Source organism: Malania oleifera, chromosome 8 (assembly GCF_029873635.1).
Source record: "Malania oleifera isolate guangnan ecotype guangnan chromosome 8, ASM2987363v1, whole genome shotgun sequence".
Lineage (NCBI taxonomy): Eukaryota > Viridiplantae > Streptophyta > Magnoliopsida > Santalales > Ximeniaceae > Malania > Malania oleifera.
Window position 1 is genome coordinate 109,541,618 of NC_080424.1, and position 24,788 is coordinate 109,566,405.

The 24,788-nt window shown below is 36.2% G+C and overlaps 1 protein-coding gene across 4 annotated transcripts; it reads right to left on the reverse strand.

The window, feature by feature from the left end:
* Positions 1–36: 36 nt before the first annotated feature.
* Positions 37–22,907, reverse strand: LOC131162989 (uncharacterized). 4 transcript variants are annotated; one of them, XM_058119650.1, is made up of 10 exons: positions 22,577–22,907; positions 3,191–3,418; positions 2,980–3,101; positions 2,501–2,561; positions 2,145–2,285; positions 1,669–1,776; positions 1,343–1,531; positions 942–1,068; positions 657–822; positions 37–492 (listed from the first exon to the last, which is right to left on the reverse strand). In XM_058119650.1, exons 1-9 carry the CDS (start codon positions 22,727–22,729, stop codon positions 740–742), a joined length of 1,212 nt encoding a protein of 403 aa, XP_057975633.1. In that variant the 5' UTR covers positions 22,730–22,907; the 3' UTR covers positions 37–492; positions 657–739. The 4 variants fall into 4 exon arrangements, with proteins under 4 accessions (XP_057975633.1, XP_057975630.1, XP_057975632.1 ...); XM_058119647.1 differs by having other exon boundaries at positions 942–1,193; positions 1,303–1,531; positions 22,577–22,900; XM_058119649.1 differs by lacking the exon at positions 37–492 and adding an exon at positions 512–576 and having other exon boundaries at positions 22,577–22,900.
* Positions 22,908–24,788: the final 1,881 nt, after the last annotated feature.

Genomic DNA, 24,788 nt, shown 5'->3' on the forward strand with positions numbered 1-24,788 from the left:
TTTTTAATTTCTATAAATTACTGATGACAAGTTCATAAATACCAACATGACATTAATATAATTTCTTGTGAAAGAAAATGGAGTTGTCACACATTCATAGTCATACCCCGTCATCAGTAGTGGATTCTATTTGCACCTCCACCGTCCTACTCCTAAGTCCTACCCCGCCCCCATTCTGTACGGCTTAAAAATAAACATTGCACTGATGGACTCCCAAATAATTCAATTCTTCAACCCCCTAAATTAATTATGCTAATTTAACTTCACAGGACCTTGCTAGCCGAGCTCCTCTTCCAATTGCACGTCAACAACTCACTCCCTCCACATAACTACTAGTTTACTGCTACAGCTCCACGAGCTTCTTGGCCTCGTGAGTTTCACTTTTAAATTGACTAGAGAAGTGCTTCAGATTACGTGATACGTGACTTTCCTCCAAAAAATATTTACTTGCTTTTTATCCAACACAGCAGGCTCGAAGCTGGCGCCCCCTGGCTGTCAAAACAACCCGACATGCTAAACATCACAGCCATAGTTTTTATGACAAAATTCCCTACATCTCATTGCCAAGTCTGCAAACTAATCATGCCATCCAGATATAAGCCCATTGACAGTTTTTTTTTTTTCCCAAAATAATTATTATTCTAAAAAAAAATCACCTTTGCAACTAGTACACTTTCCTGCGTGTAGTAGTGACCCAGATTCCAGACGGTGTTGATATATACAACCCCTGGCCGCTTGGTCAATCAAACTTGCATTTCTTCTGGCATCGCCTACTGATTAATATTGCGGCCCAAGCAAGTCCTACCAAAGCAAAAAGCAAAGCTGCAATGCAGAAAGGGAAACCGCTAAGTAACAGGAAATATGTAGCCAGTATGCCTTGGGGAAAAATTTAAGCCATTGATGCATAAGATTAACAAGAATAACTGCAGGAGATAACATACTAGCTAATACGCAAAAGAACAGTATGGCCAAGCGGTATCTGACTATCCAAGGCATGGTAACTTCAAGGGTGCAGTGCTGCCCATGTTCTCCAGCTTTGCTGCCGGCCAGAGAGCTTCTGCTGTCAGTCTGCAATTCCAATAGAGAGATATTTACACTTGTTACAGGGTGCCCGTGGACATCCCTAACTTCAATTTTCAAGGTCACTGGAGTTGCGTCCCAATCTATCTCAATAGCTCCAAAATTTGGTTGGCCTATGGGAAACCCATACAATGAAGATCAATAATCTGACAACTTTATGGATAATCCTTACCAGGAGGGTTCATACATGCATTGATAAAGTGATAACAATGCAAGACATACCATATGTACATGATCTATATCTGCAGTTTTGGCCCATTACCCTCATGGTACTTGGTGTCAACCATGCGACAAATCTAACTATGAGATGCAATGGTGGTGGAACTGCCTTTTCAACGGCTTGGGTAAGCCCACTTGACGTAATGTCATAAAGCGGATATCCAGTCGCACAGTCGTATCTGGTAATTTCTCCAAAATGAACGTCTCCACTTATGAAGAAAACCCCATCTCTCTACACAAGAAATAAGGAATTGTAACATGGGAAGTCAGTAAAATTAAATCTAAAATGTAAAGCCAATCAACCTCCAGTCTCAAACCACCCGCCTACATCATGAAATTGAATTTGAACCATAAATGCAAGGTTATCACCTTGCTATCTTTTATCAATTTAAAAAGGTGATCCCTCTCCTTTGGGAAACGTCCCCAAGACTCCATGTAAAACAAGGGACCAGTCACTGCTGAAAGATTTGATATAACCTGAATAGTAGGAAATGAGACCCAATTATGCAAAGTTTAAAGGAATCAAATCTCCAAATAAGAATAAATGTCAACATTCCAGACAATGGATGAGGCCTTAGTTAATCTGCTACTGCTTCAGCACATGTACTAATAGTTCACGCAATGGATAAATTACCCATAAATCATTTCCTACTTATTGGCTTAACTGCAAATTCGTAAACATATATTTATCATTCATGCATCCTAAAATAACTTATCCTTCATCATTGACTTCAGGGAAAAAAATTTTATGCTTTTGGAAGGGAAAAGAGGGGAAGAGGGAACATGACCATCACAAAACCCTTCGAATAAAACCTTTTGACACCTAGACAATATTTTTAAAATACCTGAATAGAAGATACAATTATGGTTAAGGCTGATGCGGGACCATTCAACTCCTTATGTAACCAAGTCCACTGCGAACTCCCCAGGATACTTCCATCACTGAACAAAGGGTCTCTGTGGTACCTAGTATCTAAGAGAATAACCTGAGGAAGATTATTACTCACAATTAGAACAAAATATATGCATGGATATGCACAATAGTTGGTTTGCCAATAAAGGTGAATGCCCACAGATTGAGTATTTTTAAAATAATAAAGAGAAAAACAGTTACTACAAACAAAAAATACCCCCGTGGGAACACCATTTGACTTCAACAGTAAGAGATAAATGTAACTTGTCTGAATTTTCACTTTAATACCTTGATTTGTCTACCCACTGGGCCAATTGTGTATGACGTATAAACACCAGCCTGCTTGCGCCTACAACATTAAACCCATGGTGAGAAGCTCAAAAACAACACTTCTCGAAACAAGCTAGCAATAAATAGGTATGAAAATCTGATATTTAACTGGTTTTTATCCATACCATCACCTAGCATCCGCAGTGGGGAGGGGGGATTAATTGAATTCATCAATGCAAAGAAAAAAGAAAATTTAGCAACAATCATTAATTTAAAGGATATGTAAAAATGATGTTGATAACCCCTAAGTTACAATCCAATGATCTAACAATCATTCCTCACTGTGTGTGTGTGGGGGGGGGGGGGAAGGGGTTTAATTGAGTTCATCAATGCAAGGAAAAAAGAAAATTTAGCAACAATTGTTAGTTTAAAGGATATGTAATAATGATGTTGATAACTCTAAGTTACAATCCAACGATCTAAGAATTATTCCTCACCGTGGGCTATCTTGGGGCTCATCTAAGAAATCTAGAAGCAGTCTTTGGTTAGTGATCTTCGCCCCGAATTCTTTTCCAGCATCGTTTAATCCATAATCATGGTCATCCCATGTGCCAATTACCTACACCATTCATAAGACTATAGGCATTCCAATAAACGAACATATAAAGGCTCCCTGCATAGATTCAAGAGAAGTTCTTAGAGAAGCACCATAGTATTCTCTCGAAGACGAGAATAGCCATTACTAGCTTTAGCTTTCTCATATCTGGATTGCATTTCTTGCTCAGAGGAGGGAATAAACCTTGGAACATTCTTCCATGGTCCAATTGTCCTCTCTTTCCCAATAAATCTAAAAGGGTGTCTAATGTCTCCATAAATGTTGTCACCCATCCAAATAAAAATTTGGGGTTCAAATTTGATTATTGCATTCCATATGGGCTGCAAACAACAATCCAACAGGGAAAAAAAGAACTTCATCAATATGTATTATTGGGTACTAAGGAATAAGCAAAAAGAGATGCAAATGTGTGTATGTGTACATGCATGATGCATGTAAGCAAAGTCAAAACATAAATTAATTAAATCTTTTAAGTAAAATTAGGGTGGAATTAGGAGCAAGCATCAGTTATCCCAATCAAGAAATCCATTTTTTGGGTGGGTGGGGGGGGGGGGGGGGGAAGAGGTGGTTGAAACCCCAACAAATCCATCTTAATTAATGACTTGGGCATGGTAAAATGTTGAAGGCTAGAAAAAAAAATTAAAATTAAAATTAAAAATAATAATAATGTTTTAGTCACTAAGATAATTGAATCCTAAATTTGGCAGAGGATATCACTCCTCATGCATGAATGGATGCATAAAATTGTTACCAAGAAGAATAAATTAACCAACTAAAGTCTAGAGTTAAAAATAGCACTGCTCCCACTCTAAGCTATTGAGCATACATTTAACAATGCAATGAATTTCAAATATTACAACTATGAAGGCAAAATTTAAAAAATATTGGGAAGTAATGGCAAATGGGAAGTCATTTCAGACTCAGAAGCCTGCAGAGGTGACACGGTTAATTCTACAGTTATGCACGCAGATACCATGCTAATTGGAAATCCCCTGGCTTATATTAGAACCAAAAGGGATACAGAGTGCTATACTAATGTGTACAACACATCAGAAGGATACTCCTTGTAGTTTGACACATCAAAGGACAATAGAGAGTTTGAGCACTAAAGAAGAGAATTATCATTTAAAATCATAACATCTGCAGAGACAGGACATGGACAGAAAGTCGTAACATATTACTGAATCCAGTGCAACACTCATGAAGTTAAGAGTGCATATTCATAAAGTTTGTGTAAATGGGTAAGGTTATCCATTACAGCCAAATTTTGACTTGGATTTCAACACCACCCCACCCTACCTCCACCTCCACCTCTTTTATTAAAAAAAAAAAGATGTAGGACAGGAAAGCGGGTGTTTGGATAAATCATTATGACCCAATTTGGAGGGCAATTTCAAAGAATAGAGTCTGTCCTAAACAAAATGTGCTTAGTTAATCAGTAGTTTATTATGTGTGTATAGTTTGCTTACAGTAGGATTATGTGTTTTGGTAGTTTGATTGTAATATTTGTGTATTTAAGGGTTTTTTTATTCTTTTTTTGTAATTTCATGCATCTTTAAGGATTGTGCAATTTCTTATATTTTAGGCTTTCCTAAAAAGTAAAAAGAGTGTTTGAAAGCCATATAAGAATTAAGAGGTGGTTATTGTTGAATTTGGACTGAGAATTGAATGTGTGTTCTTCTCCGCCAATTATATCGCCTTCTTCCTCCTCTCTTCTTCTTTCTTCTTGTTCTTTCCCTCTCCTTCTCTCCTCTATTTCTTCCGAATTCTCTCTCTGTTGTAATTCTTTGATGCTTTCCTACACCATTTGGTATCAAAGCCCAAATTTGATCTTTGTTCTTCCATTTTAACCCCCCATTTTCCCCTCATGTTTATTTTTCTTCTCCCCTTTTTTCTGCCCAGTTCTGCCCTTTATTTTCCCCCTGCAGCAATTAAAATCCTGTAGAAACCTTGATCCTTTTTCTTCCTTCTCTTTCTTTCTTTTCCTCAATATTCTGTGTGTTTCTTTTTCCATAACTGTTCTTAAAACCAACTGAAATTTCCCATAAAAAACACACAAAACCATGGTGCTTGCCCCCTTACATTGCCAGGGAAAAAGTCTGAAATAACAGCTGCTGCCCTCAAATTTTGAACACCAGTTTCCGAGAGTTGTTTGCAACACTAACACAACCATTCAAAACAGAAACTTCCAAAAAACCACTCCCTAAAATATCTCTCCACCCAGTAAGCAGTGTGCCACCTGAAACCCAGCCAACCCTTTTCAAAATCCCTTACTTTTTCAGGCACTTTCTCTTAAAACTGCCACTATCATTAGAGCCACCACGCCTTGACCTACTAACATCCGAAACTTCATCACCAAAGCACCCTTGCTGATGGCACTCCCCACACACATACAACATGCATGTGGAGAACTTCCAGAAACTTTTGCAACTTCCAGACTCACAAGAAATTGGTTTCAGCAAAAAGATTTTGGGATTTCCCCCCATAATTTGATCTACAGTATGATATTTTGATTTTAAACATGATAATTTGCAAGCAAGTGTGATGCTTTGATGTGAAAAGCTAGAAATTGTCACTGCCAGCATCAAGGTTCAGATCTCATTGCTGCATTTTGTGTTTTCTAAGTGAAATTATTTAATTACTGGATGATATTCAAGATTAAATCATTAAAGGATAATAGAAGAGATTTCTTGAAAATCTGGGAATAAGGTTAGTGGTTCTGCATAAATAGACTGAGAATTATTGGTGATTGTGTTAAGTTTCCTTGGTGATAAATAATCAATAGAGTGCGCACGCGCTGTGTGTGTGGGTGGGTGTGTATAAGCAGCATGGTGACTATGGTCTAGCTGTTTGCAAAAGTGGAAATATTGTCTGATAGGGTACAAAACGTAGAGGATGCCTTGGAGGCTATTACTAATGCTTTGAATAAGCTAATTAGTATCCGACAGGGTACAAAAAACATGTCCACATTACAGAGGTCCTGCAAAATAAATAATACATAAATAAATCAAATTCTAAACAATTATAATCACAATCCTATAGTTTTCTACATGTGCTCTTATTCTTATTTAGTGCTGACATGTGGCATTCTCTGATCTATTTACCCATGAGTATAGAGCAGTATAGTGGACGTTTGTTTTGCTTTTTCGGGTTTGCCTTGCGTTTGGTCTCACTAAATCACTGGTTGGACATATTCGAGTTGATTCGAATGGTCACACTAATACTTAAAATCGACTTGATTTGAAAATTTTGAATTTGAAACTCAACTCAGCTTAAAAAAAAATCAACTCAACTGCAAATTCTTAAAACTTGAGTTCCATTCGATTATCCAAGTACTTCTAATTAAACTCTAAATAATAATTATAATAACAATAATATATACACATAATATTAATGATACTCACATAGCCAAATAATGTTAATAATAATAATGATGATGTCTTTTAATAATTATTATTAACAATAATAATAAATAACAACCGGGGAACTTTGTCACAAAATCTTGAACGGCAAAGACATTAATTTGAATTTTAACAAAAAATTAAGATAATATAAATGAGGCTATATTGTAATCTTGTATTATTTTGGATAATATTGAATTCTCAAATAATTCAAAATATATATATAGGCACACATGGTGCTCAAATTCTTGTTTTTTTATGAGTATGTTATCATTTTAGATACTATATTTTTCAAGAAATGCGAATAATATGAATTAGATGTCCCTAAATGATTGTTTGTGCTGGGTCTGTCAATAAGTTAATTTTAAAAATATATTTTTAATAAAAACGTAAATAAAAAATTAAAATGTATTGCAATATAGAAAGATCAATGTATAAATATTTACAAGGATTTACAATTTAAATTTTTTTTTTTTTTTTCTAAAATCTGCAAACTGCAGCTGTCACTGGTGAGAGTTGGACAGTATCAAGGAATTTCTCAATGGATGAACCAAAAATCTTTGCAAAACAATTAAAGATATATATATATATATATATATATTTTTCTGCAGCTATTTCTCTCTGTTTCTAATCTTCCTGTGTTCTGTTTCCTCATTATTTTTCTGTTCTGACATTAACACCCTGTTAACTCCACCTGTGATGCACTTAATGTCCTAATTTTTTTACACACAACAGGTCCCAAGCCCGAGTAAAGGAGGAGGATTGCGTTAGGTAGCTAACAGCCAACGTAAAATCGATCAGATCACTATGATATGAATCCTTACCGAATATTTGCTGGGGCGTCCCCTACGAGTGACACGTTGCACTTGAACCACCCGGGTGTAACGAAAAGTGGGCTAGGGTCACCCCGAAGCGACGTGCCGTGTTGGAGCCTGGGTACGGTGTCAAATATGCGAGAGTCCCTACATCATTCAAGCCGTGGGAAACTAGGATTAGATTAGCAACTTGGAATATAGGGACACTTACGGGTAAAAACATGGAAATTGTGGATACAATGATTAGAAGAAGAATTAATATAATTTGCCTTCAAGAAACTAAGTGGGTGGGGGAGAAAGCTATAGAAATTGATAAATTAGGATTTAAACTTTGGTACACTAAAAAAGAAAAACATAAGAATGGATTAGGCATTATTATAGACAAAAACTTAAAAGATAGCGTTGTGAATGTAACTAGAGTAGGGGATAGAATTATAAAAATCAAAATGGTATTAGGACAAGAGATAATAAACATCATTAGTGCTTATGCTCATCAAGTCGGCTTAGCATAAAATCTTAAGAGACAATTTTGGGAAGATATGGATAATATTATACAAGGCATACCAAGGACTAAGAAAATATTTATAGGAGGAGATTTGAATGGACACGTTGAAAGAGATAATAAAAATTATGAGAAGATACATAGAGGATATGGATATAGAGACAAAAATGAGTTTGGGGAGATGATCTTAGACTTCACTATGTCATATGATTTTAGTATAATGAATACTTGCTTTAAGAAGAGAAAAGAACACTTAATAACCTTTAAAAGTGGACAAAATAGAAGTCAAATATATTTTTTTTTAACTAGGAAGGTAGATCGTTTATCATGCAAGGATTGTAAAATTATTCCAGGTGAAAGCCTAGCCACACAACATAAAGTCTTAGTGTTATGTATTAAAAAATGGAAGAAATAGGATAAAATAAACCAGTGTAAGAGAACTAGATGGTGGAACCTAAAAAGGGAAAATATAATAAAATTTAAAGATAAAATTATCAAAGATGGGGATTGGACCATCAAGGATGGGATTGATACAAATACTCTTTGGAATAGATTAGCTAGCTCTATTAAAAAATAGCAAAAGAGATTTTAGGTGAATCAAGAGGAAGATTTTCGAATAGCAAAGAGAGTTGGTGGTGAGATAAAAATGTACAAAAAATCATAAAGACAAAAAGAATTTGGTATAAAACGTGGCAAAAATGTAGAAACAAAGATAACTTTGAAAAATTATAAGGAGACAAGAAAAGATGCAAAAAAATGCCGTTAGTGAAGCTAAATATAGATCATTTAATAGTTTGTATGCTAGATTAGGTACAAAAGAAGGGGAAAGAGATATATTTAAACTTGCTAAAGCTAGAGAAAGGAAGAGCAAGGACTTAGGAAATGTAAATAGTATAAAAAGTGAGGATGTTGTCTTGGTTAAGGACGAAGACATTTAAGAAAGATGGCGAAGTTACTTTTGTAAGTTGCTTAATGGAAACCAAATAAAAGGCTTAAACTTAGAATTGTCAAATGAGGAAAAAACTAAAAATATAAGATTTATTCGTAAAATTTGAGTTAACGAAGTTAAGTTTGCATTAAAAAAGATGAAAAAAGGGAAAGCCAGATAACATCCCAATTGAAGTTTGAAAATGCTTAGATGATAACAGAATTATATGGTTAACTAGTTTATTTAATACAATTGTAAAAACTAAGAAAACGTCAGATGAATGGAGGAAAAACACTTTAATACCTATATACAAAAATAAAGGAGATATTCAAAATTGTAATAACTATCGTGGAATTAAACTTATGAGTCATACGATGAAACTATGGGAAAGGGTAGTTGAACAAAGATTAAGGCGAGAAACAAAGATCTCAAAAAATCAATTTGGTTTTATGCCTAGAAGATCTACCACAAAAGCTATTTATCTCTACAGAAATTCCTCTAACCTTGACAGGAGGTCACCTGGTCTAACCCCGATTACATTACCATGTGACAACTACGCTACGTCGACCTAGGCCTACTGTGAATCCATTGCAACATACGGTGTAGATCACATCTTCGATGACCAGCCGAACCATACTGGTGATATTTCACACCCTAGATATAGAGCCAGCCACTCTCGGCGTACGGTAATTAGCCGCCACTAGCCGATTTCACAAAACCTGAAATCATTTTGGGAACTCACGTCCCTATACATTTCAACGTACAGTAATAAACTGCCACATAGCTGTTTTACAAATACCTAGGACATTTACATACATACACACATACCACACTTATTTGGTTTACGGCAAATCATATTGTTTACAATTTCAAGTATACAGTTTATACAAATATGGATTACGGTCACCTCAATAATACAGTTTAAACAACATAAACAGTTTTCCAATCAAATAAGAGATGATACCCAAAATCCTCAATTTTCTCGAAAACTATAACCCGAAAATCCCATGTTTTTACCCGATAGATTTCCCCAAATAAGTAGCCAAAACATACATACGATCGTAGCCTATAGGCTTACTGATCTTGATTTCAAAAATAAACTGATATAAACAGAATCCCCTTACCTCAACCCGAAACCAAACCACGAACTCTACGGCTCACAAAACTATGAACCGAGACTCCGAAATCTACAAATCACAATGCTAAACATGCTTATAATCCATACTACTATACATACACCGAATCAGAAATGAAAACCGAGCCTTACCTCGATTTTGGCCCGAAACCCGAAAACGCTCGAACCGAGATTCCGATCCACAAAAGTTGTAGAGAATCCTTCCACGATCCTCGTGGTAACCTCAGATTTCCGATCCTATTAACGACCGGTGAGGAAATCTAGAGAGAGAGAGAGTAGAGAGAGTTTAGAGAGAGAGAGAGAGAGAGAGAGAGACTTAGTGAAGAAGAAACCAAATATCCCCTTTTTAAGCCTTTGACCCGCCCGGTTTTCGTCGACGAAAAGTCAAGGGTTTCGTCGCGGATGTCGGCAGCCTCGTCGACGAAGTCTGATATTTAAAATTTTCCAAACCTCTCAGCTTCTCTTCGTCGACGAACCTCTGAATTTCGTCGACGAAAAGTCTACTACCTTCGTCGACGAAATCTGGCTTCGTCGACGAAATCTGCAGAAATTCCTTTTATATTTTTCGGGTTCTTACACACATGGTTGCTCAAAGCTATCACCGATTCCAACTTTCTTGATGCCTCAGGTATAAGATTCTCCTTGTTCTTTGATTTTGGCTTTCTTGAGTAAACAAGTATCTCCTTGTTATTTTGTTTTTCTGCCTCTCCCCCTGAGTTTAAGTGGTCTTTTGTACACGACAAATCAAGGAATGGTGTAATGACAGTGGTGTTGACAAACTCAGTGTATGAAACAAATTCATCAACAGAGAAATCAAAGAACCAATCTTCACTCCAATTCTCCTCCTAAAGAGAGAGCTTTTGGAAGTAAGGAGTGGTTTCAAAAAACATGACATCAAGGCTAACAAACAATTTTTTTGTGACAGGATCATAACATTTGTAGCCTTTCTGAGTAGGAGAGTAACCAATAAAAACACACTTAATGGCACGAGGTTCTAATTTATCCCTATTGTGAGCATGAACATGTACAAATGCAGTACACCCAAAAATTTTTAAGAAGAGATTGGAGTTGAGTTGAGAGTTGGGAAAACATTCTTGGAATTTTTGTAGAGGAGTGACAAAAGAAAGAACCCGACTAGACATTCTATTAAAGAGATATGTAGCTATGAAAAATGGCATCGCCCCAAAAATATTTTTTCATATTTGTAGTGAACATCAATGCCCAAGCTACTTCAAGAATATGCCTATTTTTGCGTTCGACAACCCCATTTTGTTAAGGGGTATCCACACAGGAACTTTGATGGATGATTCCATTTTCTTGAAAATAATTTCCCAAGATATTATTGAAATATTTTGTACCATTATCAGTACGCAAGATTTGAATGTGAATTTGGAATTGTGTTTGAATCATGGAGTTGAATTTGATAAAAATATAATGGACTTCAGTTTTATCTTTCAACAGGTAAACCCAACAAATACGAGTGTGATCATCAATAAAAGTAACAAACCATTTCGTGTGAGTGTGATTAAGAGAGCACGAGGGCCCCCATAAATCACTGTGAATCATAATAAAAGGTCTGAATGGTTTGCATGTGGATTTTGGAAAGGAATTACGTTGATGTTTTGCAAGTTCACAAATCTCACACTAAAAATTAGAAGACATCTTATTTGAACAAATGGAAGGAAATAAACTTCTTAAGTATTGAAAATTTGGACGACCCATCCTAGAATGCCATAACAAAATTTCACTATCCCTAACAACAGATGCAAAATCACAAATAGCAATTTGACATTGTTCACTCATATTCGCCTCCTCAAAGTAGTAGAGTCCCTCACACTCCTTAGCACTACCAATCGTCTTCCCCGATGATAGGTCCTGAAAAACACAGTGAGAGGAAACGAATTTAGCAGAGCAATTGGAATTTTTGTCAACTGGCTAATGGATAACAAATTGCAAGACAGCCTAGGGACATGTAGGACAAATTCTAGAGTTATAGCGTCAAAGATTCGAATACTCCCTTTGCCTATAACAGATGAGAGTGATCCATCTGCAATTTTAACTTTCAAATTTCCAGCACAAGGTGAATAGGATGAGAACAGATGATAGGAATCGGTCATATGATCAGAGGCACCAGAATCAATTATCCATGGTGATTTGTAATGAGAGATGGTATTTAAGGCTGTCAAAAAATTACCTTGGTGGGCTAAAGAACCAAAACGAATACATGTGGAAGACTGACCCGATCCTTGAATGGTAGAGAACATTTTATAGAGTTGCTCCAACTGTTCTGGATTGAATGCGCCACTTGAAGTGGAATTATTATTTTTCTCACCTTGTGGTTTCTCGGCCGAGTTATCAATAGCAACTTGGTAGCCACGATTTTTGGGATTCTATCTCAGCTTCCAATTTGCGGGCTTCCCATGTATTTTGCAGCAATTATCTTTTGAGTGGCCCAGCTTGCGGTAGTGCTCACACCAAGGTCTTCCTTTATGCATTTTTTGGCTTGTCCTAGCAGGAGTTCCTCTTGAAATGAGGGCTGACATTTCAGGCCCATTGTTTCTGATCAGAATCGGCTCCTTCAACATCACTTTGCGCCAGTTCTCCTCTCGCCTCACCTCCAAGAAAACTTCCTGAGTTGAAGGCAGAGGACGTCGGCCGAGAATCCTCCCTCACACCTCATCCAAGCCTCGGTTGAGTCCGGCCAAAAATTCGAAGACTCGTTCATTCTCGAGTCTTTTCTTGTATCGGACAGTGTCTCCATGGCATTCCCTTTCTTCCTCAATGCTGAGGTCGAGTTCTTGCCAGAGATTCGTCATCTCCATATAGTAGTCTGTGACTTCTCTTTCTCCTTGCCACATCTGCCATAGCCGAGTTTTGATCTCAAAGATTTGAGAGTAGCTTTCAACGTCTGAGTATGTCTCTCGGACAGCATCCCAGACATCCTTCGCCGACAATAGGAACAAATAGCTCTTGCCGATTGAAGGTTTCATGGAGTTCACCAGCCACGCAGTCACCATGGAGTTCTCAGACTTCCACTTCTGCATAGCTGCAGCGTCTGTTGAGGCGGTCTTCTTCTTCTCGCCAGTAAGGTAGCCTAACTTTCCTTTGTCGTCAATCATGAGTTTGATTAACTAAACCCATTCACAGAAATTCTTTCAGTTCAGTGTCTCCACCGAGAGTGGGAAGGACAAGCTGTCTAGCCCATTTGAATTCAAGGTGAAGGTGGCTTCAATCTCACCGTCGAGAGCTTCAGAGGTGCTCGACCCTCTGCTGTTGACGGCTCCTTCTGCCATCGTTAACTAGGACTATAGAAACCCTAGCTCCGATACCATAAAATCAAAATAAGTTTTATGTATTTCTTGAATGAATTATCTGTACAAGTCGATACATTATACTTATAATACAATCGGGTATGCTAAAGATGGAAACAATCTCCTAAAATAATCTCTCTCAATAATAGACAATTCTCTACATAAATATTCCCTAAATCACTCCAACACACTCGGGATTTCTACAATTCCTCCTACCATTACTAAAATTACATTTCCTATATTCTGTTTTATTTCTACTTATCCTAAAGCCTCTAGATTCCAAAGACTCTCTCCATAATTCTAACTCAGCCTCTACTCCGTCCCTAGTTTTGTCAATTAATACAATATCATCTGCAAACAACATATACCATGCAACCTCCTTTTGAATACTCTTAGTCAGTTAGTCCATCACTAAAGCAAAAAGATAAGGGCTCAAAGCAAATCCTTGATGTACACCTATGATGATTGGAAATTCTCTAGTTTCTCCATCTATAGTCCTTACACTAGTCATTACTCCATTGTACATATCCTTAATAACATCAGTATACCTACTACATACACCATTTTTTTTTAAAACCCACCATAGAACTTCCCTAGGTATCCTATCATATGTTTTTTCTAAGTCTATAAATATCATATGCAAGTCCATCTACTTTTTTCTAAACTTTTCCATTAATCTTCTTAAAAGATACATAGCTTATGCGGTAGATCTCCCAGGCATAAAACCAAATTGAATTTCTGAGACCTTCGTTTCTAACCTTAATCTTTGTTCAATTATCCTTTCCCATAGTTTCATCACATGACTCATAAGTTTAATTCCACGATAGTTATTACAATTTTGAATATCTCCTTTATTTTTGTATATAGGTTTTAAAGTGCTTTTCCTCCATTCATCTGACATTTTCTTAAACATCTCCATATAATTCCGTTATCACTTAAACATTTTCAAACTTCAATTGGGATGTTATCTGGTCCTATAACTTTCTCATTTTTCATTTTTTTGAGTGCAAACTTAACTTCGTTAACTCTAATTTTGCGAATAAATCTCATATTTTTAGTATTTTCCTCATTTGACAATTCTAAGTTTAAGCTTTCTATTTGGTTTTCATTTTACTAAAGTAACTCCGCCATCTTTCTTTAATGTCTTCGTCTTTAACCAAGACAATATCTTCCTCACTTTTTATACATTTTACATTTCCTAAGTCCTTACTCTTCCTTTCTCTAGCTTTAGTAATTTTAAATATATATCCTTCCCCTTCTTTTGTATCTAATCTATCATACAAACTATGAAATGATCTGTGTTTAGCTTCACTAACGGCCTTTTTTGCATCTTTTCTCACCTCCTTATACTTTTCAAAGTTATTCATATCAGTATTTTGAAAGGCGTTTTCAGGGCGCACCCCTCAGGGCGTTTTGGGAGAAAAACGCAACAAGGCGTATGTGCAAAGGCGAAACTCCACGAATGCGTACACCTCAGCCAACAAAGCGTACACCTCAGCCAAAACAACGCCTTTTTTTACGCCTCATATGAAATGCGTACGTCTTTCGGTATCCTGGGTTAAAACACAATTTTATAAGTCCAAACCCAAAACACACTGAAACCCTATCCTCCCTCTTTCTCCCACAAAGCTTCTTCTCCTCTGCTCTGTCAGCAAAGCCTGACGAAGCCTCTGCCCTCTCTTCGAAGCCTCGACAAAGCTCGGCAAAGCCACTGCTCTCTCTTGAAGCCTCGACAAAGCTCAACGATGTGTCTGCTCTCTCTCGAAGCCTCTGCTCTCTTTTACACCTTGAAGAAGCCTCTGCTCAAAGCTCGAAACCTCTGCTCTCTCTCAATGAAGCCTCTGCTCGAAGCGTCTGCTCTCTCGCGACGAAGCCTCTACTCGAAGCTTGAAGCCTCTGCTCTCTCTTACACCTCGACGAAGCCTCTGCTCGAAGCCTCTACTCTCTCTCTCTCTCTCAGTCTCTGTCCGACGAGATATTATTTTTACAATCAACCAGAGTTGACTAAATGAATATTAAAACTGATTCCCATTTTCTCATAATAGTTGGGTTCAAGGCTGGAGTTCAGCCGTCTCCCAAACAACCCCTTAATAGCTGGAGAAATTTGTAATTTGGCTTTTTGTCATCTGTTTGAAAACTTATGGCTTATTTTTAATACTTAAGAATCATATTTTTATTTGTTTATCTATTATTCTAACATTTTTCTCATTTTTATACTATATATAAATTATTTTTTTTATTAATTATTTTTAAAAATACAATCCCAAAATGCTTATGCCTCAACGCCTTGAGGCTTACACCTCGCCTCGCGGAGGGTAAAACGCCTTGCCTTACACCTTCGCCTTTTAAAACACTGATCCATATTTCTATATTTTTGCCACGTTTTATACCAAATTCTTTTTGTCTTTACGGCTTTTTATACATCTTTATCTCACCACCAACTTTCTTTGCTATTCGAAAATCTTCCCCTTGATTCACCTATCTCTTTTGCTATCATTTTAATAGAGCTAGCTAATCCACTCCACAACCTCATTAGCAACCAAAATAGAATCTAAAATTTGCCTACCCACAAAAGCACTCTAAGCCTTAGAAATAGTCCTATCAAGCACCTTACTCAGCCTATTAGCTAACATTTTAATGATGATTTTATAAACACTAGAAACTAAGCTAATAGCTATATAGTCTGAAAGCTTAATAGATTTACTCTTCTTCGACAAGAAAATCATGAAAGCAGAATTGATGCTCTTGCTTAAAATCCCATTCTCGTAAAATTCATTAAAGACCTTAAGCAAATCATCCTTAACCACCTTCCAACAATCTTGGAAGAAAACCATATTAAAATTGTCAAGTCCTAAATCTTTATCCCTCTCCATCCCAAAAACCACGGCTCTCAGTTCCTCTTCCTCGAAATGTATTTCCAACCAACCCACCTCCTCGCAAGATTAAGGGTCCCACTCTAATCCTTCAATCATAGATCTGCTAACATCCTCTTCACAAAACAAATTAGAATAAATTTAGTGATTTCAGCAGCAATTTGACTCTGACTAGTTATAATGACCCACCTATCCACTTCCAACTCCCTGATCAAATTCTTCTTCATTTTACCTATCGCTATCCTATGAAAAAATCTAGAATTACAATCACCATCTCTGATCTATTTAACGTCTTTACCTCCAACTTCTCATTTCCTTGAAAATCACCTCTTCCAAGTCATTCTTCAAAGATACTCTTCTCATCTCTTCCGCCCCCAATAGAGTATTATCTTATTCCTTTCTAACTCAACACCAACTCTCCTAAGATCCTTGCCTTTCTAAACCTTAATCTCCAAACACCTCCCTATTCCACTTTTCAACTTCTCTTTTAACCCTTTAAGTTTTTTCATGAATCTAAAACCTTCCCAACCCCTCTCCACATCCTCATTCCAAGAATTCCTAACTAAGGGTTTAACTGAATCGTGATCCAACCATATATTTCCGAACCTAAATGGAGTAGGTCCCCAGCAATGTTTCTCAATTCCAACAAGATGGGAAAGTAGCTAGAAGTGGGCCTACGTAAAATAGATTGAAAGAGATTAGGGAACACATCCTCCCACTCCCTATAGAAAAGGAATTTATAAAGCCTACTTGCCACCACTCTAGCTGTAACGACCTGCTCCTTTTTCGCATATATTTTTTTTTTATATAAATAAATTATCATCACATCATACATTCCAACTCAGCAGGTCACAATCCACCTGGGCCCGTGGGCACCAGGGATATAACAAAACATACAGCAGAAGCCTACGCAGCAGAAAGTACAAAATCATATACATCTCATCATAATATGCATGACACATACCAGAGTCACTACAATTACTATCTCACAGTATATACATCTTAAAAATGAAATCTAAGGACAATCCCCACAAAACCTAACTGTCCCTACCAAAAACTTACCCTTCCAAAAAGGGCAAACAACTGATCTAGATCAGCGGGGCTTTTCCCGCTCTCCTATTAGGGGCTCCTAAAAAATGTATAAGATTTAGGGGTGAGACACCTCTCAGTAAGGGAAATAAACTAATACCGGTGTGTGACAACATGAGTATTCTGTGTTCTACATATACCATACATAACATGTTCAATACTGTTTATCAAATCTGGAAAAACATATGCATATCAAAACATGGCAGAACATACTGCATTTTCATAAACATTTCTCATCTCATATCATAATAATAATAACATAAAAATAATCCTGGTAGGTTAGCTGGCTGTTGTCATGTATTACCCCCACATGACTGGGTTGTGTGGCCCGAAGGCGAGACCTGACAATGGTTGGCCGACCACTGCCAAGTCAAACAGTAGTCTGATGGGTCTACCCAGACTGGTCCGTACACCAGGGGCGATAACAGCACACTTCTTGAAAATAACCACATCGACCATCCAATCTCACACCACTCCGTACAGCGGCGTTAACACAGATATCATGATCACGAGGACCATGGACACATAGCAACGGTACCGTGCAAGTGCTAGCCTAGACCAAGCCAACCAGGTTCTGATATGATATACATATACTAAAACCGTGATACATAAATATCTCATATCATTTATTTTCACATCAATCATATCATTTCACATATATACGTGTATCATAAAAATCATCGGCCCGTACGCCGGTATTACACATTTTAACATAGTTCGGCCCGTACGCCGGCAAATCACATAGCACAGCCCGTACGCTGGCAAACCACATGGCATGGCCCGTACGCCGGCAAATCACATAGCACAGCCCGTACGCTGGCAAATCACATAGCACGACCCGTACGCCGGCAAATCTCATCCACATAGCACGGCTCATACGCCGGCAAATCACATATACATATAAAAATATCTCGGCCCGTACGCCGGTTTTCCATCATAGAAATCCATATCGTCCTCATTCCAAAAAAAACAGTATTTCACAACATTTTTATACTCATGCCACACTAAACAAATTTTCTACGTATTCAACATATCATCATTTAAACAGTATTTTTCAAATATAAATTATATATATAAATATATTTATTTTTCCTGAAACCGGATGCTATATATATATATATATATACATACATTTTCTCAAAACAAAACTAGCTTAGTTTATCCCCTTACCTGATTCCTGAAAAGCCCCTAAGAAAATCTTCCCCATACCCACAAGGTTCTCAACTCAATACCCTGAAAATGAAAACTCGCAGAATTAAAGTTTAGTATTTTCGTACGTACAACATTTTCTATAACTACCACTAAGTCAAATTCGACTTAAAAAGTCTTACCTCAATTTAGGGATGATTCCCAACGTTCCCAATCAATACCCTGGAACTGAAAATTTCCAGTATTAAAGTTCAGTATTTTTACGCGTATATCATTTTCTTCAACTGTCAAAAATCCAAATATTGAATATAAAGCCTTACCTTGGATTTGGGATAAAATCCAACTTCGTTTCCCTGACGATCCGCTCCGGCAGACTTGTAGAGAACTTTGCCACGAGCGTCGTGGTGGCTTCGGTTTGTCGATCCGGTGTAAAATTAGCCCGGAATCGAAGAGAGAGAGTCGTAGGAGAGAGAGAGAGAGAGCACTTCCAAAAAATATCCAAGTAAGCTTCTTGAAGAAGCTTTCCACTTTCTATATATATATATATATATATATATACCTTTAACCTTTATATTAAATACATATCATAATAACTTACTTATATATATATATATACACACACACACACACATATATATATATACATGCTTCAATATATATATATATATATATTTTCCTTATCATACTATTCATTTTACTTGTTAATTTAATTAATTAATTTTATTTTATTATTTTATTATTATTTTTTTTTTTTAAATTAAATTTTATTATTATTATTTTTTTTTCCCGGTTACTACACTAGCCCCACCCATTGACCACATAAATTAGCATTATCAAGAGGAAGGTATCTCAAACCATACCCTAATAAAAGTATCAAAACTCAGCATAGTAGCAATAACTCTATCACTTCCTTTCTTCTATCGGGGAAACCTCACCGCATTAAAATCACCTCCCACAATCCAATTAGGAGCACAAAATCCTTACACATAACCAAGCTCACTCAAAAAGAGCTCCTACGGGTTGGTCTAGACAGATCATACACCGATGAAACCCACCAATGACCCTGACCTCTCACATCTATTAAAACAAAAAAGGAGAAGAAAACTATTAGACTAGCCAATTAAACAATAAAGCGAGTATCCCACATTATCAAATACCACCCACTGACCCTAGAGACGATACAAAGGCACAATCCTTATTGTGACCTTCCCAAATCCCTCTTAACAACCCCCCCCCCCCATCAACATTCTCAAGCTTGATCTCCTTAATCAAAACCATATTAGGAAAGTATCTAAGCAAGACCTCTTTTATTAACCCCCTCTTTCTATAATCTCCTAGCCCTCTAACATTCAAGTTGACAATTTTCATAACTTCACTCGTTTACCCCCCTTCTTAACTCCTAAGCACTAACCCCAGAAGAAACCTCCCTGCAACAGAAAGTAAAAATATGGAATGACACAATAATTCCATTTTTTACAAACACTAAGGTGGATGAGTGATATAACATTAAAAGATAAAGAAAGGAGCAAACATATCACAATAAGTTAGGCATAACACTAGTAGAAGATAAGATAAAGGAGGGATGACTTAGATGGTTTAGGCATTTGAAACTTAAGACAAGTAGTGCAGTGAGGAGGAGTGAGCTAGTTATTGTCACCGGTATTAGAAGAGGTAAGGATAGACCTAAAATAACATGGACTGAAATAAGGAAGGATTTAACAACTCTTAATCTAGTCGAATCAAAGCCCTCTATCATGTGGTGTGGTAGAAAAATGATTCACATAGCAACCCCACCTCATGGGCCTTAACACTTTTTATTGTTGTTGTTTGTATGTATGTATGTATGTTGTATGCATGTATGTATAAGAAGCATGGTGACTATTGTTGAGTTGTTTGCAAAAGTAGAATTTTATCTGATAGGGTACAAAACATGGAGAATGCCTTGGAGACTATGACTAATGCTTTGAATAAGCTAACTATTAAAATTGCAACCTTAGGTAAAAGGCCCATTGATTACCTACCAAACACAAAGTGGTATAGCTGTTGTCCATCATACTTTTGAGTTGTGTCAAGACCGAATGATCATTTAAGCAAGGGAATTACTAGAAGTTTCAAATTTTAATGGTGATGGTTCTCCTGATGAATTTGTGATTGAGTGTATTCTTTGGAGGATTAAAGGGAATTGCTCAAATTTGGAGGATTAAACAAAATGAAATCTTTAAAAGGACCATGCAAAAGCAATTTGTGCCTTACAATTACCCAATGTGTTCATCTACAACTTTTGATTTGAAGCAAGAAGAAAAGACAGAGATAGTGTACACTAGTAGATTCTTTCATTTGGCTACTTGCGCCAACATATAATAGAAATAGGATGTGATGATAGCTTTGTACATGAAAATCTTGAAGCCTCTAAGCTTGCTACATATCGTCTCATTACAGTTGGGGATGCAGTACAAGTTGCCATTTAGATCAAGGAGGATAGTAGCATAGAGCTACATCAACCCTTCGATTTGGGAAGCATACTAGTTGAGTTGTACAAGTCAATTGGGTACAGGAATTTAGACTAATACCCCTAGGAAGATTCCTAAGTATTTTGGGATAACTTCTAAGGCCCAACCGTCAATCAAGTGCTTCAAATGCCAAGGTTTTAGGGATCAAGTTGCAAAACATCCTAACCAAGTCATGGTTGTTGCAACCCAAAAAAAAAAAAGAAGATAATGATGATAATGGCATTCAAGTAGTTGAAGCTAAAACAGAAGTCGCAAGTGACTTAGATGATGATGGCAATGTGAAAATATGTCTAGTACTCCGACCTATGTCCTCGTCCCACAAGTTAACGAAAAAGAAGATTCAAGATGAACTAACATCTTTCAGACTTAGATGATTATTCATAAGCAACTTTGTACTTTGGTTGTTGATATGATAATTGTACAAATGTGGTATATGAAGAAGTTAAATTTAGAAGTTGAACCTCATCCCAGTCCAAACAAAATTGCTTGGGTTAAGAATACCGACTTGAAGGTCCATGATCATACCTTCGAGATTGGTTTGATAAGATTGGTAGTTGTGGAGACAGTGCAATGCAATATCCTTCCTCTCTAGATTTTTCATATTTTTTTGGGCAGTCCATGGTTATTTGATAAGAGGGTTAAGCATGATTGCTAATAAAATTCTTATTCCTTCTCAATCAACAAGAAGCATAAGTTGGTTCCATCTCAAGCTCTTCCACTCACCAAATTGAAGCGTACCACTAGTACTTTCCCTAAGTCAACTGAGTGGAGTTCTTTTAGAGAGGGGATTGAGGTAGAACAGGAAGTGGGTATTTGGATGGATCATTCTAACCCAATTTGGAGGCCAATTTCAAAGAAAATGGTCAAGGAATGGTGAGCCCTAAACCCAAATGTTCTTAGTTAATTAGTAATTATGTGTGTTAGTTTGCTTGTAGTAGGATTGTGTGTTTTGAAGGTTTGATTGTAATATTTGTGCATTTTAGGGGTTTGTTGGTTATTTCATGTATCTTTAGGGGTATATGTATAATTTCATGTATTTTAGGGGTTTGGACCAGTGTTCTTTCCCCTAGTTGAGTCCCCTTCTTCCTCCTCTCTTGTTCTTCCATCTTCTTTCTTTTTTTTCCTTTCCCACCTCTTTTCTCCTCTATTTCTTCCAAATCCTCTCATTGTCGTAATTCATTGATGTTGTCCTGCATCAAAAGAGACCTAGATCTCTTTGTTGGTGAGAACACAAAGAAGTTGAGTTTGAATCTCAAAATTTGAACCATGTCCTAGTTTCTTATTATCCCTTGTGGTAGTATAGTTTACCAGGCATCAATTAAATTCCTAACTAATTTGAAAAAAATAATAGAAAGTACGGCCTCCAGAATCAAAACAGAGTGGGACGTGAAAGGGTAAGATTTGTGTAACAAGAACGCCGACTATTGAAACAAATGTTTTTGCTTCACTGAGCTAAATCAAGCAGGAAGGTGTTTCAAGAACTTCATCTTAAACTTCAGCCCTAATCACGAAAAAGAACTTTATCTTAAACTTCAGCCCTAATCACGAATAAATTGAGCAGATTAAAACGATCTATTGGAAACAGACAAAGGTCGCGACTCATAAATCTCATTGGGCACAATTGAAACCAAGAAACACAACCTATAGTTAATAATGAGAAAATACAAACATGAATATACGAATGTCAGGGTGGGGGATGGGGCGCATATGAGATCAATGAGAAAGGTTAATTTCGAGAAACAAAATGGAAGGAGAAGCCCTAAACCTGAGGAGCGCTCTGGTTGGAGCAGGATCCGAAGGCAATTCGAGACACAGGAAGCTGTCCTCTTTCGGAAGCGCCCGCACTAGAATAGAACAACACTAGTAAGAAAACACCGTGGACGAGGAACCGTGGCGACAGGACAAACGCAGCGGCCATTACGTCTTCACAATAGAAAAATTATGCAAGAACCGGCTGTGGAGAAGCGAGTGATTCCCTCCTCGATTGTTTGGTGACTTCGGTCGGTCATCCGGCTCCGGAGGTCGCGTGCTCGCGCGCCAAAGCACGCGTCCCCGTTGAGAGGCCCTGCAAAAAACATAGAATAAACTAGCGGCACGCATCGCGCACGGGCTGTGCGACTTTTTCAGAGTTTTTGGCTTACACCACAATATTCATATATTTTAAAATTTTAGTAATAATATTTGATTTTGTGTGATTAATGGATCAATAAATCAGACAAAATTCATATGTTGTAAAACGTATATAACAAAGTGAAAGCTTGTTGTTATTATTGTATATTAATTGGTAATAGTTAAAAGAGATTTAAAATTTATATAAAATTAAATGAAATTCAGGTGACTATTATTTGTGTCTGTTTTGTTATTTTTGAGAAGTTATTATTTAAACACAATTATATATATATATATATATATTTAGAGGTAATAGTTAAAAAAATACTTAATGGATATTATTTATAGAATTATAATACTTAGTTTGAAAAACTATATAATATTAATATAAATATTTTCAAAAAATTTTGTAATTGTGTGACACTCATTTTATAATGCAGTTGCCAAAAAAATCTAAGAAAGTAACATAAAAATAAAAGAATCATAGTGAGATTAATCTTCTTATTTTTAGTGTGAACTAATACCTTGAATATGCATTTACGAATAAGTTTTGAATTAAATGTAAGGGAAATATAAATTATTGTACTACATGTAAGCATGTAGAATCTAAACAATTGTTATAAAATAATAGTCAATAGTGATTGATGATGTTCTAATGACCATTTATTTATACGATTAAAAGTTTGAATAATTTTGTTTACTGAGAAAAAAATTATGTGGTCTCCACTGCTATGCAATATAATTTTTGAATATGTAATTTCTAATTTTTTTTCAACTGCTTTTCATGAATGCAATGTAACTGCATAAATAATAAATATTGAAATTAATTTTAATGTGTAAATGTAAACGATAATTGTTCAAAATATATGGATAATATATATTTAATTCAACAATTAATACCTCGTAATAAAATTGTATAATTCCGTAAACATCCTTATGGTGATTTTCTGTTGAGTTTTGAAAAACTACAACAAAATCACCGAAAAGATAAATAATTAAAAGTATGCAATTACAGTTAATAACTTTTCTAAATAAAATTTTGACGGGATTTAAGTAATTTAATTTGTATGTACAAACCTCTTGAGTGCATATATCTATTTTTGCATGTTTTTCTGACTATTTATAAAATATTCAATGTAAAAATTTATAACATTGTAGATAAGAGTAGTTAGAAGATAGATAATATAAAATTACATAGTATGTACCAGAAGAATCATCAAAAAAAATGTTTTCTTTTGATGTTCCAAAATTTTGTTAACAATATTCCAAAGTTGAGTTTTATCCGCTTTGATGTTAAATCTTCACTCGAAACTATATACTCAAAATTGGTGTATCTACATTAATTGTCAATGTAAGTCCAAAGGATTTTATAAATTATTGTAATTGTTAAATCGTGGGTGCCTCGCAGTGGAAGTATACAATAGAGTCAAAAGCGAGGGTGAATGGACTCTTTCACGTTTTTCAACTTTCTCTACAAAATAAAAACTTTTGGCAAAATTCAAGTGATTATTGTAGCAACCCAAAAATTATATTGCTATAAATATAAAAACGCTCTGATACCAAAACTATACTGACCCGAACCCGAAGTGGGATAATGGGTATACCTGTCCATTATTCATCTAATACAGCAGCGGAAACATATACATAATATCCCAGATACAATACCAGAATTGTAATACCATCAATCATCACATAAATATCTTCCCATAATCGTAATTACAACCCATGGTGTACAAAACATCACTATATACATATCAGTACTCACAGGCACTTACTTTTGACAAAACTATCTTGAACCCGCCCCGGAGTTCTCTAATCTTAGTTTCTCGTATTTCTCGAAATGTTAAGAATATTGGGGTGAGACACCT